This window comes from Trichosurus vulpecula, chromosome 6, assembly GCF_011100635.1.
Source record: "Trichosurus vulpecula isolate mTriVul1 chromosome 6, mTriVul1.pri, whole genome shotgun sequence".
Taxonomy (NCBI): Eukaryota; Metazoa; Chordata; class Mammalia; order Diprotodontia; family Phalangeridae; genus Trichosurus; species Trichosurus vulpecula.
In genome coordinates this window covers 187,226,301-187,244,273 of record NC_050578.1, presented here as the reverse complement: position 1 = coordinate 187,244,273, position 17,973 = coordinate 187,226,301, and the positions used below count along the sequence as shown (strand labels likewise).

Sequence of the window (17,973 nt, the reverse complement as noted above, 5' to 3'; positions counted from 1 at the left end):
CTTCAGTATTTTTTTTTTGGGTCTCCTTTACTAATCTGTTGACTTGTTTTTCATGATTTTCATGCATCACTCTCATTTCTCTTCCAAATTTTTCCTCTACTTCTCTTACTTGCTTTTTCAAACCCTTTTTGAGCTCTTCCATGGCTGAGATCAATTCATATTTTTCTTGGAGGCTTTTGATGTAGGCTCTTTGACTTTGTTCACTACTTCTGGCTGTATGTTTTGATCCTTTTACACTTTCAGCTCATTTTCCCAGCCAATTACTTGACTTTTGAGCTCTGTCAGCATATGACTGCTTCCAGAGTAGAGAGTGCTCTGTCCTAAGCTTTAGGGGTTTTTCACTATTGTTTTCTGAGCTACTTCTATTCTGAGGTGGTATGATACTCCTTTCCTGGCCTGTGCTCTAGTCTGTGAGTGCAAGCACTCCTTTCTGCCATGTAACTACTAGGATGACTCCTTCTCCACAGCCATCACAAGCTCTGCCACCCCAGCGCTCACCCCAAGGACCGCCAACCAGGACTGCGACCCAGATTTAAGCAGGGCAAAGCAGCAGAACCCTGCCTCAGTGCCAGCAAAGAGAGCCCCACACTCCCCCTTTTATCAGCTGCTTGATTCCCCCCACCGTCTGTGGGCATCGAACTCCAGAGGCAGCCACTGCAGCTGCAACCACCTCCATTGCCCCAGGACTGGGTCCAGACTGCGCACTTCTCTCACCCAGGTTCAAGTTTTCCCACTGACCTGCTAAGCTGTCTTTGGCATTTGTGGGTTGAGAAGTCTGGAAACTGCCACAGCTGCCAGTGATTCGGTGCCCTGAGGCCTGCTCCACCCAGTCTACTCTGGCTTGGTCTGCCCTGGCATGGCCCACCCTGGGAGCGGAGTGCAGCCCAGCGCTCTTTTCCCAGCACGGTGTGATAGACCCTTCCCAGCAACCATCCAGGCCATCTTGGGATGGAGACTTGTTTCGCTCTGTCATTTCATGGGTTCTGTAGTTCTAGAATTTGTTTAGAGTTATTTTTTACAGGTGTTTGGAGGGATTTGTGGGAGAGCTCAAATGAGTCCCTGTTTTCATCATAGAGATCCTTTTCCTTTTTGTTTTTTATCTCTTTGGGATACACAACCATTAGCAGTATTGCTGGGTCAAAGGGCATGGATGTTTTTACAATTCTCTGAGCATAATTCCAAATTGTTCTCCAGAATGGTTGTATCAGTTCACAACTCCACCAACAGTACATTACTGTCTTAATTTTTCCACATCCCTTCCAACATTTGTCATTTTCTTTTTCTGTCATATTAGTCAATTTGATAAGTGTGGAATAGTACCTCAGAATTGTTTTGATTAGCATTTTTCTAACCAATAGTGATTTAGAGCAGGGCTAATATACCTCCCTCTACACTATCTCCCTCTCTTTATCCTACTCTCTCTCCTTTTGCTTCTGACTACTGCTTCCTCTCATCTACCTTCCCTTCTATCAGCCCCACCCCCACCTTCTCTAATCTCCTTCCTCTTCTATTTTTCTGCAAGGTGAGATAGATTTCTATACCCAAGTGAGTGTGTATGTTACTCCCTCTTTGAGCCAGTTCAGATGAGAGTACCATTTTATGCTTCTCTTGAGTCTTGTATTTGAAAGTCAAATTCTCTATTCAGCTCTGATCTTTTCATCAAGAATGCTTTAAAGTCCTCTATTTCATTAAATATCCATTTTTCTCCCCTGAAGGATTATACTCAGTTTTGCTGGTAGGTAATTCTTGGTTGTAATCCTAGCTCTTTTGGCCCCTGGAATATCATATTCCAAGCCCTCTGATCCTTTAATGTAGAAGCCGCTAAATCTTGTGTTATCCTGTGCTTCCACAATTCTTTTTGGCAGCTTACAGTATTTTCTCCTTGATCTGGGAGATCTGGAATTTGGCTATAATATTCTTGGATATTTTTACTTTCCAATATCTTTCAGGAGATGATTGGTGTCCCAAGCTTCAGGTTTTTTGTGTAGCTATTTTTCAGAGGTAATTCTAGTAACCCATAAGTTTTTGGTTCTTCCAAGGTGGTATGATCTACAGAGAGGTATGTTTACTACTCTGGCAGCAGTGGTGCTTTCCAGATGTCTCAGCCCACCAATGGTAAGGGGATGAGACAATGAGCCAGAAAGATACTTACAGGGGTCCCTTTGATAGCACCAGGGGTAGGACTCTGTTGTACTGACTACACTTGGATCTGGGTTGCAGTCCTGGGTCCTAGTTCCAGTGTGAGAAGGAACACTAGCAGAGTAGAGCTTGTGGCTGCAGGGGAGCATGGAATGTGGTCACAGTTTCAGGGTTAAAAAGAGTGCTTGCTCACAAACCAATGCAGTGTACAGGAGAGTACTAATATTACATTGGCAAATTTTGCTGATTCCACCTCCATAATATCTCTCACAATTTGCCCTTTCTCTCTTACACAGATACCAGTTCAGGCCCCTCGTCACCTTTTGCCTAGATTATCGATTCCTAACTGGTCTCCCTGCCTTCAGTCTCTTCCAAACTCCAATCCATCCTATAGCAAAAATAAGCCAAAGTGATATTCAAAGCTAGAAACTCTGACTCTAGTATTTTTTCCACTAATACAAACATAAATACATATATACATATATGCTCATATATGCTATTAAAATAATCAAAGCATAACCTGCAATCCTTTCTACACCAATTACCTAAGCCATGATCAAAAAAAGAGCCCAGATATCATCAAGGAGAACTGCCCGGATACTCTAGAGCCACAGGGAAAAATAGAAATTGAAAGAATCCATCGATCACCTCCTCAAATAGATCCCAAAAAGAAATCTCCTAGGAATATTGTTGCCAAATTCCAGAGCTCCCAGATCAAGGAGAAAATACTGCAAGCAGCCAGAAAGAAACAATTTGAGTATTGTGGAAGCACAACGAGAATAACCCAAGATCTAGCAGCTTCTACATTAAGAGATCGAAGGGCTTGGAATACAATATTCTAGAGGTCAACGGAGCTAGGATTAAAACCAAGAATCAACTACCCAGCAAAACTGAGTATCATGCTCCAAGGCAAAATATGGACTTTCAATAAAATAGAGGACTTTCAAGCTTTCTCAGTGAAAAGACCAGAGCTGAATAGAAAATTTGACTTGCAAACACGAGAAGCATGAAAAGGTAATCAAGCAAAAGAAATTGCAAGGGACTTACTAAATTTGAACTGTTTTGTTTACATTCCTACATGGAAACATGTGTATGATTCATGAGACCTCAGTATTAGGGTAGCTGAAGGGAATATTCATATATATACATATAAAAAGTACTTTAATTAATATATATTATCACATCTGATGCTCACAACAACCATGTGAAGTATGCAGGGCAGATATTATCACCTCTCTTTAGTAAAAGAGGCTCAGTGACTTAGTCGCTTATAAATAACAGAGATGGGTCTTAAATATAGTCATGTGATTTTTAATCCAGTGCTCACTTTACTATTCCATGCTGGCTCAGATGCTGCAATTGGTATACTTCCGTTGACTGAGACAGAACCACCAATCAACTCTATGTCAATTCAACACTTATAACGGACAAAAAGAAAGATCTGCTTTCTTCCTTATTAGAATGGCAGCTCTTTTCAGGTAAAGACTTTGTCAGTTATTGTCTTTGTATTCCTATTGACTAGCACAGGATCCAGCAACAAACTGAATGTAGAAAGGAATATGAAGGCCTAAGTGAGAAACTAAAGCATTTTCATAGCTCTCTGTTGAAAACAGCAGGTTATGAAAACAAAAGGAGAGTTGGGAAGTGAACAGCTGCTTAAGAAGATGGTATTTGAAACACAATATGGATTTTAGGACCACTATACAATATAAAGAGATATCATGCAACTTAAGAAGATTATTGAAAATATGTTTTTCGGGGGCGGAGCCAAGATGGTGGCTAGAAAGCAGGGACCTGCCTGAGCTCCCACCCCAGGTCCCTGTAAACACCTTTAAAAATGGCTCTGAACAAATTCTAGAACTGCAGAACCCACAAAATAGCAGAGGGAAGCAGGGTTCCAGCCCAGGACAGCCTGGATGGTCACAGGTTAATGTCTATCCTACGGAACTGGGAGTGGAGTGGAGCAGAGCCCAGAGTGGGCCATGCAGACCAACCAGAACAGGAGTTGGGTGGAACAGGCCCTAGCGCTCTAGATCACTGAGCTGTGGCACGTACCAGACTTCTCAAACCACAAACACCAAAGACAACAGAGAAGGTTAGTGGGAAAAGCTGCTGGGACAGAGTGAAAGGAGTTCTCTGTTCCGCCACTGCCCCGCCCCGGGGGCACCACTTCACCCCAGGGGCAGCAGAGACGGTGCAGCTCTGTCTGGCCCCAGGCCCACCTGGTGGGAGGAATTAAGTGGCTGATCAGAGAGGGAGTGCAAAGCCTGCTCAGATCTGAGTCTGGTCCAGGTTGGCAGATCTTGGGGGAGGAGTAGTGCTGGTGTGGCAGAGTTTGCTGTGTAGCTCTGAAAACAACAGCGCAGCCCCTCAAGCTTGGGACAAAGTACTCTCTACTCTACAAGCAATCATACCCTGACAAAAAACTCAAGGGTCAAGTAAGTTGGCTGGGAACATGGCCAGGCAGCAAAAACAGACTCAGATGCAGTCTCAGACTTTGGAATCTTTCTTTGGTGACAAAGAAGAGCAAAACATACAGCCTGAAGAAGTCAACAAAGTCAAAGAGCCTACATCAAAAGCCTCCAAGAAAAACATGAACTGCTCTCAGGCCATGGAAGACCTCAAAAAGGATTTGGAAAAGCAAGTTAGAGTAGTAGAGGAAAAAATGGGAAGAGAAATGAGAGTGATGAGAGAAAACCATGAAAAACAAGTCAATGACTGGCTAACGGAGATCCAAAAACATACTGAAGAAAATAACACCTTAAAAAATAGACTAACTCAAATGGCAAAAGAGCTCCAAAAAGTCAATGAGGAGAAGAATACCTTGAAAGGCAGAATTACCCAAATAGAAAAGGAGGTCCAAAAGACTGCTGAAGAAAATACTACCTTAAAAATGAAATTGGAGCAAGTGGAAGCGAGTGACTTGATGAGAAATCAAGACATTTTAAAACAGAACCAAAGGAAAGAAAAAATGGAAGACAATGTCAAATATCTCATTGGAAAAACCACTGACCTGGAAAATACATCCAGGAGAGATAATTTAAAAATCACTGGACTACCTGAATGCCATGATCAAAAAAAGAGCCTAGACATCATCTTTCAAAAAATTATCAAGGAGAACTGCCCTGATATTCTAGAGCCACAGGGCAAAATAGAAATTGAAAGAATCCACCGATCGCCTCCTGAAAAAGATCTCAAAAAGAAAACTCCTAGGAATATTGTTGCCAAATTCCAGAGCTCCCAGATCAAGGAGAAAATACTGCAAGCGGCCAGAAAGAAACAATTTGACTATTGTGAAAGCACAATGAGAATAACACAAGATCTAGCAGCTTCTACATTAAGGGATCGAAGGGCTTGGAATATGATATTCCAGAGGTCAACGGAGCTAGGATTAAAATGAAGAATCACCTACCCAGCAAAACTGAGTATCATGCTCCAAGGCAAAATATGGACTTTCAATAAAATAGAGGACTTTCAAGGTTTCTCAGTGAAAAGACTAGAGCTGAATAGAAAATTTGACTTTCAAACACAAGAATCAAGAGAAGCAAGAAAAGGTAAACAAGAAAGAGAAATCATAAGGGACTTACTAAAGTTGAACTATTTTGTTTACATTCCTACATGGAAAGATGATGTGTATAATACAGGAGACCTCAGTATTAGGGTAGCTGAAGGGAATATACACATATAGAGAAACAGAGGGCACAGGGTGAGTTGAATATGAAGGTATGATACCTAAAAATATAAAATCAAATTAAGGGATGAGAGAGGAAATATACTGAGAGAGGGAGAAAGGGAGAGATAGAATAGGGTAAATTATCTCACATAAAAGTGGCAAGAAAAAGCAGTTCTGTAGGAAGGGAAGAGGGGGCAGGTGAGGGGGAATAAATGAATCTTTATGTCATTGGAATTGACCTGAGGAGGGAATAACATACACATTCAATTGGGTATCTTACCCCCCCAGGAAAGAAGGAGGAAGGAGATAAAAAAGGGGGGATAACAGAAGGGAGAGCAGATAGGGGGAGGAGGTAACCAAAAGCAAATGCTTTCAAAAAGGGACAGGGTCAAAGGAGAAAATTGAATAAATGGGGACAAGATAGGAAGGAGCAAAATATAGTTAGTCTTTCACAACATGAGTATTGGGGAAGGGTTTTACATAATGATACACATGTGGCCTATGTTGAATTGCTTGCCTTCTTAGGTAGGGTGGGTTGGGAGGGAACAAGGGAGAGAATTTGGAACTCAAAGTTTTAAAAACAGATGTTAAAGTTTTTTCATGCAACTAGGAAATAAGATATACAGGCAATGGGGCATAGAAATCTATTTTGCCCTACAAGAAAGTAAAGGAAAAGGGGATGAGGGGGAGTGGGGTGACAGAAGGGAGGGCTGACTGGGGAATGGGGCAAACAGAATATATGCCATCTTGGAGTGGGGGGAAGGGTAGAAATAGGGAGAAAATCTGTAATTCAAACTCTTGTGAAAATCAATGATGAAAAATAAAAACATTAAATAAATAAATAAGTCATCCAAAAAATGTTTTTCAGGCATCTAAAGAATTCTAATCAAGAAGACTTCAAACAAAAAAAAGAGAGAGAGATAAGTGCCAACATATAAGCTAGTAATTAACAATAGAAAAAAATATTAAAAATGAATCAGCAACTATATTTTCATATGTCTACCTACAAATACATAAAGTACAGAGAACAGGCAAGGTAAACTAGAGATCTTAATGCAAGTAAGGATATATGACATCATAACAACCTCATAATTATGACCTTAAAGCAACCAGATCCCTTGACTGTGGCTCTGAAAGGGCCAAAAGAAACATATAGATAAATGATAAGGAAAGAAGGACAAGCAGCACTGCACATTAAATATTGATGTGAGGAAGTCCAGGGAGTGAGGGCTGAGGGAGTGGGATATACATCATTTGTGGGAAACTCAGGAATAGGAAAAAGAGAAGTGACATTGTTTTGGGACTAAAAATAAAGTCCATTCAGACGGAATGAAAAAACGTAATTTGTCAGGTAAGAAGACTAGGAAATGGCCAAATTTGTTGGGGCACATGAATACAATGGAATGCTACCACACTATAAGAAACAATGAAAACAATGCACACAAAGATGCATGGAAAGACTTATATGAACAGATGCAAAATGAATATATATGTATAAGAACAAGGACCATAATAATGTGAATGTTAAGAATAATGGTTAGCTTTTATATAGCATTTTAAGGTTTTCACTTTGAACATTACAACAATCCTGAGAGATGCTATTAACATGCCCATTTTAAAGATGAAGAGATTGAGGCTGACAGTGATTAAGTGACTTAACTAGTGTTACCGTATTTCCCCATGCATAAGACTCACCCTTTATAGGAAAATTTGGGGTTTAAAAACTGGGTGTGTCTTATACAGTGGTTGTACATTTTTTTTTACTTGCATTTCCCGCTTTTTCGTGCTTGTTTTTGCACTTATTGTTGTATATTTTTTTACTTGCATTTCCTGCTTTTTTGTGCTTGTTGTCTTTGTGCTCATTGTTACACATTTGTTACTGGTATATTAGGTTACATTTTGCCATGTTCTGCCCAGAAACAGCTCAGAAAACATTCTCACACAGGGCTGAATCCAAGTTAATTGTGATTCAGTTTGCAAAACTGAATGGAAATCGTGCTGCTGAAAGTTTGGTCCTGCTCCAACTGAGAAAACAATCCGAGACTGGCTATGGGAAGAAGAAACCCTACTGAAAATGCCAAGGCAGAAGGAGGCCATGAGAAGCAAGTCAGCAAAATGGCCTGAATTGAAGAGCAAAGGGCAATTGGAATTCCTGTGTCCACAAAGATGTTTCACCATGAGGCAAGAAGAACTGCTGATGAAAAAGAAGTTACTGACTTCAAAGGACACAATTGGTGCTTCAGCTTCATGAAACGGAATAGACTAAGCATGCATACACGCACCAGACCTGCCCGAAAGATGCCTGAAAGCTATGAGCAGATGAATAAAACTTGAGTTCAATAACTTTATGTAATAATTTTTTTTTCAAATTTTGGACCCCAAAATTAAGGTGCATCTTATACATGCGGAAATATGCTATATAGCTAGTAAGCATATGAGGAAGGATTTGAACTCTGGTATTCCTGATTTTGAGTCCAACACTTCATCCACTATGTCAAATAGCTGAAATAACCACAAATTCCACAAAAATGAAAGATGCAAAACTACATAGAACAAGCTTGACCTTGTGTGGTGGCGCCCACCCATTGCCTCAACTACAGAGAGGTCACTTAAGCAAGGACGTTCTGAGCTACAATGAGCTATGCCAATCAGGTGTCTCCACAAAGATCTGTGCCGATACAGTGAGCTTGGAAATAGGCCCTTCACTGCCAACCTGGGCAAGATGGGAAACCCAGCCTTGAGGAGAAACTGAACAAACTAGACTCCAAGAAATGATATGAGAAGCCACAACTTTCCATACCATTACACAGCTGGTTTATGAGTGTGGAACACTACATATAGTGTCATTTTTTTTATGTGAATCTCTTTCTTGATTTTTTTTTTCTCTTTCACTTTTTATCAAAGTTCTTTGCTATAAGGGATGGCTCCGGTGCTCATAAGGATGTGAGAAAATCTAGGTGACATAAAAACAAAAAAGATATAAATAAAAAGCTTTAAAGGAAAGAAAAAATAACAAAGCACCTAAGTCAACATCCCATACAAACCACATTTTAGGAGATTGAAGAAACTGACAGATGTGACTGTAAAGTAGTGATCGTTGAAAGATGGTAGAGAATGTGAGAAGTACCACAAAACTGGAGGAAGGCAAAATCGTGTCCAGTTGTTTTTTTTTTAAAGTGTGAGGTGGACAGGGAGAAAAGAATGGAGTTTGCTAACTATAGGATGCTGAATTTGATGCTGGAAAAATTCCACAACTTTTTAAGGTGACTGAATAATGAGAAAAGGAAATGATGATCACAAAGAACCAGCATGACATCATTAAGAATATGTCATACCAGACTAATCTCATTTCCTTTTTTAGATTAGGTTACTAGACTGTTACATACCAGAAAAATGCTAAAAATATAATTTGCCTATATTTTAGCAAAGCATTTGATAAAATCTCTCATGAAATCCTTGTAGCCACAATGGAGAAACATGGGCTAGACAACAATAGTTGGGAAATTTTGACATAGGACAAGTTCTGCCATTAATTAATTAATTATCTTTGTAACCTAGATCAAATCACTTAACTTTTTCTGGCCCATCCTTAATGTCCACACCTGTAAAATGAGAGGACTGAAATAAATTATCACGCACTGTTTCAATAGTCCGGCTAGCAGCTGTTGTGGGGGTGAAAGACGAATACAAGCCCAACAACAAGAATGCTGCCAGTACACTGCAAAAGCCCAGGTTCTTTTGATCTGCTTTACTAAGGAAAGCAACGTTAAAGGGTTGACAAGTTTACTTTAATTCAGCATACAAATACCATTCACTTAGTTCAGAGGAAAAAGCCAGTACCCTGAACTTCGGAGCAAATACAAACAAATTACAAACATCGACAGACAGACCAAATACAGATTCATAGTTACCAATATCTAGGTTCAGCCTGGGAGCTCATAACAAGGGCTGGCCCAGTCACACACGCCACCACAGCTGTGGGTAAGACCTCCAAAAAAGAGAAAGCCAACCCCTGGTTTTATATCTTTTTCAGGGTCAAGGGTGTGACTCACCCATGTGACCTAGAATCATCACAAAGAGGCGACTTGGACCCATGTGGTCTAAAAGCCTCTGATGTCCCAAACATGTCACTCAAACTCATGTGTAAACTAGGCCCTCCCCTGAGGCAAGGAGGTCACCAAGGATTCCCAAATCTAATCAAGGAAACATAGGCCAAACTCTTCAAGGGCACTTGGTTGAACTGAGTGCTAGGAGACCATTTTGCTTACCAAGACACGCAGTTTCCTTCAAGAGGAAAAGTGGCTTCATGAATAGAGTTCTAGTCTTGAAATTAGAAAAACTGGGGTTCAACTCCCCATATGTCTGTCATTTACTAGCTCAGAATCCCTGAAAAAGAATGTCATCTCTATGTTCCTTGGTCAATTTCTTAGGGCTTAGGTCGGTTGTCTATTTGCCTTGGTGAAAGAAGTCTATGTTCTAGAAGTCTTCTATAACGATAAAATCTGAAACCTTCTAGGTGTTCCTTTAAGTTCTTTCTAGCTGTAAAATTCTAAAGCTCTAGGACCATTTGTATATTTGCAAACTATCTGTATGAAGTCTTCCAATATCTAAACATTTTGATACTTTGGGTGCCCTGGATAACAGAAGCAAATGGCATAAATGGATTTCAAATTTCTAGGATATAGTCTAACTACCATCTTTAGGGAATACAGCAAAATCAGTTTCTTGAATTTACTGAAAACAAACATTCTCCAGTTACTGCTAAGTAACTTCTAAACTCTGTCTCTGTACCTGGAGCTCATTTTTTAACAAAAAATATTATTTTGGTGAGTACATAATAGCATTAAAATGACCCCATTAAAATCACATACTTTCAAAATTCAGAAAACTACACCTAAGCTTCTTAAAATATGTTTTTATGGGAATGTAACTTGGAATTTCAAAAACCTCCTTAGATAGGATTCCTTTTCTTGAGGATTTTACAAAGTTATACAATGTACCATATACTTTCAAAATCTATAGTAGGGCAGGCAAATAAGACAACAATAGACTAGAGATAGAAATCTCATGAGAACAAATGAGAAGTCTTGGTTCTCCAGTGTTTCTGTGTCTGTGGTGTGGTTGCACTAATGTTGGCTTCTTGGCTGCTTCCATGACAATGCAGGAGTGCCTTGTTGGCTGGGGAGTCAAACAGCTTTCAAAATCAGTTCACTATGATAGGTTTGACATTTCCTCAAAAGTAAGACCTTGGAATTAAAAAAGTCTACTACTTGTTCAAATTGAAAATTAATATAACATTAATTTAAAAAACAATATCAAAATTAATAGCTATGTGAAAAGGAAGTTTCAAATTGTAAGTGCTACATTTCTAATTTCTATTTTTATATAGTTGAACTAGGAAAATACCTCTTTTGATTTTTCCTCTTTGGTGAATCTTCCAAATTTTTCTATCATTTCAGCCACAAATAAAACATCCATTTTGTCAGAGAAATTTGCAGCCTCCACAGTGTAAGCCAAAAGCTGCCTAGCTGTAGCCACAGCATTGGTAAGATTGAGAGGCATCTAAATAAGAAGCAAATAATATATTTAGATACTCAACAATGACAAGAAAAACACTACGGTAGCATTACAACAAATTTCAGTTCTTACCTTTCAGCTCCAAAAATGACATTACAAGAAAACACTTTATAATTTACTCACCATAATCAATAACTTCATACTTGTAGAATAAATAAAGTTAGTATCCTGAATCTCTGGAAAATAAGAAGTAGCTCTTTGTTTTTAAAATCTGTTTTGTTGATGTCTTTTGCCTTTACATCACAGTCATTTCTCAACTTCCTCTAAAATGAACCCTCCACTGGGACAAAGAAAAAGAACTAAGTAAAAATGTCCTATAGGGCAAACCAATCTGATGTATACAATACTTTGTCGCAGCAGTCCCACCTACTTAAGTACCTATGAAAGGAGGTACACTTCATTATATGCTCTCTGGAAACTTTCATTGGTTTTTTTCAATTATTCAGGATTTAACTTCCTCTTAGTGATCTTTTCATTTATGTCCTTATAGTCACTGGCACACTGCTCTATTAGTTCTACTTATTTTTTTTCAACATCAGCTCACATAAATCCTTGCAGTTTCTCTGAATTCCTCATATCTATCATTTTTATTTCATAATAATATTCTATTATTAATATAATTTAGTGTAAATTTTGTTTCAGACATTTCCCAATTGATGGTGACTCAACTTTGTTTTCAAATTTTTTACAACCACAAAGAACACTGTTATCAGTATCTTAATAGGTACTGGACAATTATTTTCTGTCTTTGACTTGCTTAGGGCATATTACCCACAGTGGGATCATTGGGTCAAAGGGTATAGATAACTTATTTACTTTTCATGAGCATGTTGAAACTGAAATATAGAAAAGGTAGACACTTCACAACCCAATCAATAGTATATCATCAGCATATCTGTTTTCCAACAATCTATCCAATATCAACTGTTTCCATTTTTTGTTATCTTTGCTAGCTACACTGTACAAAAAGAAAACTCAGAGTTAATTTGTATATTACATACAATTAGTGATTTGGAACATATTTTCATGTAGCCATTTACTGACTGGAATTTTTCTTTTGAACATTCTTCAGCCTGTCTCTAGATTGGGAATTGTTCTTAGTGTTATATAAATGGGAAATACATAAAATATAAATAGTCCTTGATACCAAGGCACTTACAAGCATCTGAGAACTATGAAGCAAGGCAGTATAAGTACCTAATGAGCAATGCAAACCAAATGTACAGGATTTCAGAAAAGAAGAAATCCCTTTTAACAATGAGGGAATATGAGTTTCATGGCAGGGTTAACCAAGAGCATGTCCTTGAGTGGAAGTAAGGATTCTTCCTCTAGCAAAGTAAAGACTAGGTGAGACACAAAAGGTGTCATTAATGAATGGAGAATAAATACTGAGACTGCTTTACTAGTCATTGGCTGGGCAAGTTAGAGACAAGAAGGATACTTCTCAGTGAAGAAGAAACATCAGCCAAAAATGGGCAATTCTAGTGGGGCATAGTTGTCAGGAATGAAGTCAGGGACTTCTTACCAGAACAGAAAGACTGCATAAGGAAAACTGTAGGTGGAAACCAATCCATGGCAGATGAGTGAACTGACAGATAAGCAGAGGTATGCTGGTAAGTGTTTAACAACAAACACAACACACTTCTAATTTTAATCTACAATATTAACATTTTCTCCATCATTTTCTTAAGCCTAGACAAGCAACAAAACAATACATCAAGCACTGATTAGTAGCTTGCAGATTTCTAAAGTGTAAATGCTCACAATGAAATTTAACAAGTGGATCTTCCAGCTAGCTTCAGCAAACTCCTGTACATATGTGTGGTAAACAACCTATAGTTGAGACTAGAGAAGGTAATAAAGAGTGGAAAGATAAAGATTGTGCAGAAGTCAGGAATAAAAGGTAGAATTTTTCTTTCTTTTCCGAGAATATGCTGGGTAGATGAAGACTTGTTGGCCAGAGAAGCTTTCTCTTTAGGACTTCCTGAACATGCCATCTGAGTTGTAAAGGGATCTGTATTTACTGACGCAGGAGCTTCATTTCATTTAGAAAAGGAATCCTCCAAGTCTGTCTTAGATATGAGCTCTTATCAAAGCCTGAATGGGATGAGAATCATCCAAACTCCAGACATCATAACCTAATGATTTGTAATCTAGAAACAAAGTCTCTCCAAAGGAATGTTTTCTTGGGGCCCTATGGCAAGTTTTCATAGAGGGTATGACATTTGAGCTGGGCCCTGAAGATGGATAGGATGTTTTGTTGTCAGAGATGGGAAAGATAGCTTTAAAAATAGAGATAATATGAGCAATGACACAGAAATCAGAAGCTAGAAGATAAGTGAGAGAGGATGGAATCATAAATAATTTTATTAGGGTATAAAGATCTTTTAAGAAATAAAAGGCTAGTCTTGGAAAGGGAGGAGGGAAGGGGGAAAATCTGGAACTCAAAAGCTTGTGGAACTGAATGTTGTAAACTAAAAACAAGAGAGACAGAGACAGAGAGAGAGAGAGAGAGAGAGAGAAGGAAAAAGAAAGAAAGAAAGAAGAGGCTAGAAAGATAAAGACCTGAATGTCAGACTAAGGAATTTTAACTTTATCTTGTAAGTAATGGGGACCCACTGACTGTTTTTGAGGTATGGAGACACAAAATGGAAGAGGTACGTTAGGAATATTAATCTGGAGGTGCTGTGAAGAATGGTTTGTGCTTGGTAGGAACAAAAAAAATCAATTACCAGAGTACTGCAAAAATCCAAAAGAAAGATAATAAGGGTCTGAAAAAGGACTGAAGCAGTGGGAACAGAAAAGATAAATTTGAGAAAAGTTTAAAAAAAATAGAACAAGACTTATCAAATGACTGAATATGGGGGAAAGGGGAGTCAAAGATGACTCCAAGATTCCCTGGCTGAGTAAATGGGAGAATGATAATTCTAAAAAAAGAAAGGAAAGGGAAAAGGGAGAAGGGAAAAGGATAGGGGAAGGGGAGAGGTATGAGGGGATGGGGACGAGGACAGGGAGAGGGAGAGGGAGGAGCAGAGGGAGGGGAGGGGAGGGAAAAAAGGAAGTTAGGAAGTTTATATTAGAAGCTGGTTTGAGAAGAAGAATTCTTCCTAAACAAAAAAAGAACTCTTAACAACAAATTGACAATGTACTGGAAGGGATGAGTATATTAATACTGCAGCTCATGAAGACATTCTGTTTCAAAAATTGCTGCAATGAACTTTGCTACACTAAAAATGTCTTGCAAAAAGTTAACACCCAAGGTCATAGAGCAAAAATAGTCCAAATCCATTGAATAATTTGTTGAAGGGCAAAAGAGATCATCTTTTCCTTACTATTCTGAATAAAATGTTGCACACTATGTTGTATTTATATGTGATAGGGTTTCACAGGTATCATGGCAGCCTGAAATATTTTCAAAATAGGTCCACGGCAAAGAGACCCATGCACTACTCAAATTATACTTATCTTAAAAGTTTTTAACCTACTGAGTTATAACTGCATTTGAACATTTCTGAATTTTATGGTTAGAAAGCATTTAACTTCAGAGAGAGAAAAATATTCTAGGTAGTGATTGAAAATTTTAACACAAAATGAAAAAAAATTGTGTTCCTTTATGCAGAAAATTTATCATCCACTATAAGGAGCTGGATGCACTAACGTCTTGAGATTTCACTCAGTGGAGAGATCAACTTGTATGTAAACAGGTATATGAATAGCAGTGCTAAACTAAGCTAAATTGATGGAATCTGATTCAGAAATATAATTGAGGCCCAGGCATAAGGAAAACAAACTTTTTTCCATCAAAGTTTCATTATTATTAGTTTCACCTGTCAATGAAATTTTACTGAGTACCTGACACAGGCCAAGCCTTGTTTTAGGAGATGTGGAAACAAACAAAATTAGAGGAAACAGTCTCTGCAACTCACCCAGCACCACAGATGACATGTGTCCCTCTGTAATTCACACACAAACAAAATTAGCACGAAGTAATTTTGGACAGAAGGCACTGGTAGCTGGCATGGAGAGTCAGGCACAAGGTGCCATTTGGGCTGAGCTTTAAAGGAACCTAAGAATTCTAGGAGCAGAGACGAGAAGGGTAAACACTTCAGGAAGGATGCTAAAGTTTACTGCATATTATATATGAAGATCAGTGAGAATAAAAGTCTGACTGAAATGATTTTTATAAAGCTAGATTCTAAGTACCACATACTCATTTGAGGAAGAAATTCTTATTTATCTGGATCAGATGAAAATGTTCCATAAACTTAAATGAAAAATACATCAGTTACCTGATTAAACATATACAGAACTCGGGTGACATCATTTGCATACTGGCATCGGGAATAGTCATCTTCTGCCCAAAAGCCCCCTCTGTCACATCTGCGCCAAGCTTTTCTCTCATCCTGTGGGTTTCCAGGATAAATACCACTGCCGGGAGTGTTACGAGTACACAGTAGGTAGGCAGTAATGCCTGCCAATGTTCTAGGCCACCTGGAGATTTGAGGGCAAAAGATTAGAAGAAATTTACATAACAAGGGTAGAGATGAAGAAAATCAAGCACTATGACAATGAATAAAAGCCATTTTAGAACTAAATATAAGAACAATGAAAAAAAGTCACTTTAGCTACACTTCTTCTCAAGCTATATGTTATACTTATTTTAATATTTCAGAATGAATTCTAATCTGTGCTCAAAAGAGTAGATGGTGGGTCAGTGGTGGAGGAAGAAGTAAAGCCTCTCTCCCCCAGGCTGGAGGTGCACTGGCACTCACAAGTTCAATGGCTCTGACTGGCATAGGAACTTCAACCTTCTATTTCCGGCCTGAGACACTTTGCCTTTCCCCTTTGGCAGCCTGGTACCTCCAACCCCCATCCAGAGATTCACCAAAATGGTGCTGGACTTAGGGCAGATACCCAATAGCCTGAGCCAACTGGAACTCAGAACTCCTAAGCTCAAGCAATCCATGAGTCTGAGCTTCCCAAGTAACAGGCACTAGAGGTAAATACCACCATCAACAGCTACAACAGAATTTCTAAAGTATCTGCTGACAAAAAGGAAAACTTAAGATGATCATCCAGAAAAAAAAAATTTTATTTTGGTCAGAAAGCAATGAAATAAATGGAATTAAGTAGAATATATAATTATCATGACAGGCAACATACTAAGTTGGATAGAGAAAGACCTGGATTCAAAACTGTGGTCTGTGTGGAGCTACGTAACTGTGGGCAAGTCACGAACTGCTTTGACAACAAGGCCTGTGTCATACCTATCGGTGTCCTCAGTGCATGAATTAAATTAGATAACATAACTTATTATTCTGGGAAGACAAAAAGCTAATGTTCTATTGAGTGAGAGGAAAAAGATGGCAAATCCATAGAGTCTGTTCATTGCTAGAAAAGGGAAAAATGCTTGACAAATAACAAAATATTAACTAAGATAATTTATAAATGACTTTGAATCTGCTTTGTGTGATGGGAATACCACCAATCAGGGTCCCTTCCACATAAGCCGAATTAGTTTTTTCCCTAAAAGCTGTCCCTACAAATTGATTGGTCTGGGGTAATGGGGTTCAAGCCTTTCATACAGCTTCCCAAGTCATTTAAGGCATAAAAGGGCAAGCCCATGAGGAGTTGGCACCCCTGAGACTGCTACACTAGTCAATATCCCCTTTCGACCAGGCACATTTCCATACAGATAAAAGTATGTTGCATCTACCTGAACCAGAACTATACTTATTATCCTTTCCATGCTACTGCTAAGACAGTCTATGAATGTCACATTTTGTTCAAAGTCTGAGCCTGAACCATCCAACTGGTGTGATTCAAGTCTGGCCCAGAGGACAATATCTTGTCCAGAAGTCAAGATTAACATAAAAGATATTAAATAAAAGTAGCCATTTCTAGAACATGTAACTCAATACCAACAAGTAGACAAACATATTAAACTTAGTGAAGCTTCTCAATGCTGACAGCATGGATAGGAGAAAGCATACAACAGTGGTGGTTGGGGTGTGGGAATCCAGCCGTATGGGCCTAAAATGATATTCCAAAGAGAAGTGGTTGTTGGCAATAAGACAAAGTGAAAGGCTGGGTAAAAAATCCAGCCCCAATTCAATAAGTCAGCAGTGAAACTGATAAAGATGGGAAAATGAGCAAACAATCTAGAAAAGATTAAAATGAAATGAATAAATATTACATGGTGAAGGACAGTGCCTCACAAATCCCTGAAGAAAGCAATACCAACAGCATGACTCCAACCAAAGAAAAGAAAAATGGAAAGAAATATAAAGAAACTCCAGAATGGTTCCCAAGAAAGAATCAAATTTGGAAATAAGGAATCAAAGAAGAAATTTTTTTAAGCTTAAGCCAGGTAAGTAGATAACTTAGATCTTATGACAGAAAATCTCTCTAAAACAACAGCTACTCTAGATATGAGAAATGCTGATTTATAACTCAAACATAAAAAAGACAGAATATCTGTTAGAAAAGAATCAAAAGACACTGGAAGAATCCTATTCAAGGTAAGTTAATCTGAAGAGATAATACTGGATTACAAGTCTTCCAAAAGAACTTGATAAAATTAA

At 38.6% G+C, this 17,973-nt stretch overlaps 1 protein-coding gene across 1 annotated transcript in view; it reads right to left on the bottom strand.

The window, feature by feature from the left end:
• ADGRA3 (adhesion G protein-coupled receptor A3) overlaps positions 1-17,973 on the bottom strand; it is a 143,697-nt gene that overhangs the window by 54,350 nt on the left and 71,374 nt on the right. The window contains exons 9-10 of the mRNA XM_036763375.1: positions 15,679-15,880; positions 11,219-11,374 (exon numbers count right to left, since the gene is read on the bottom strand). Coding sequence (XP_036619270.1) covers positions 11,219-11,374; positions 15,679-15,880 — 358 coding nt within the window. The remainder of the gene's footprint in view (positions 1-11,218; positions 11,375-15,678; positions 15,881-17,973) is intronic.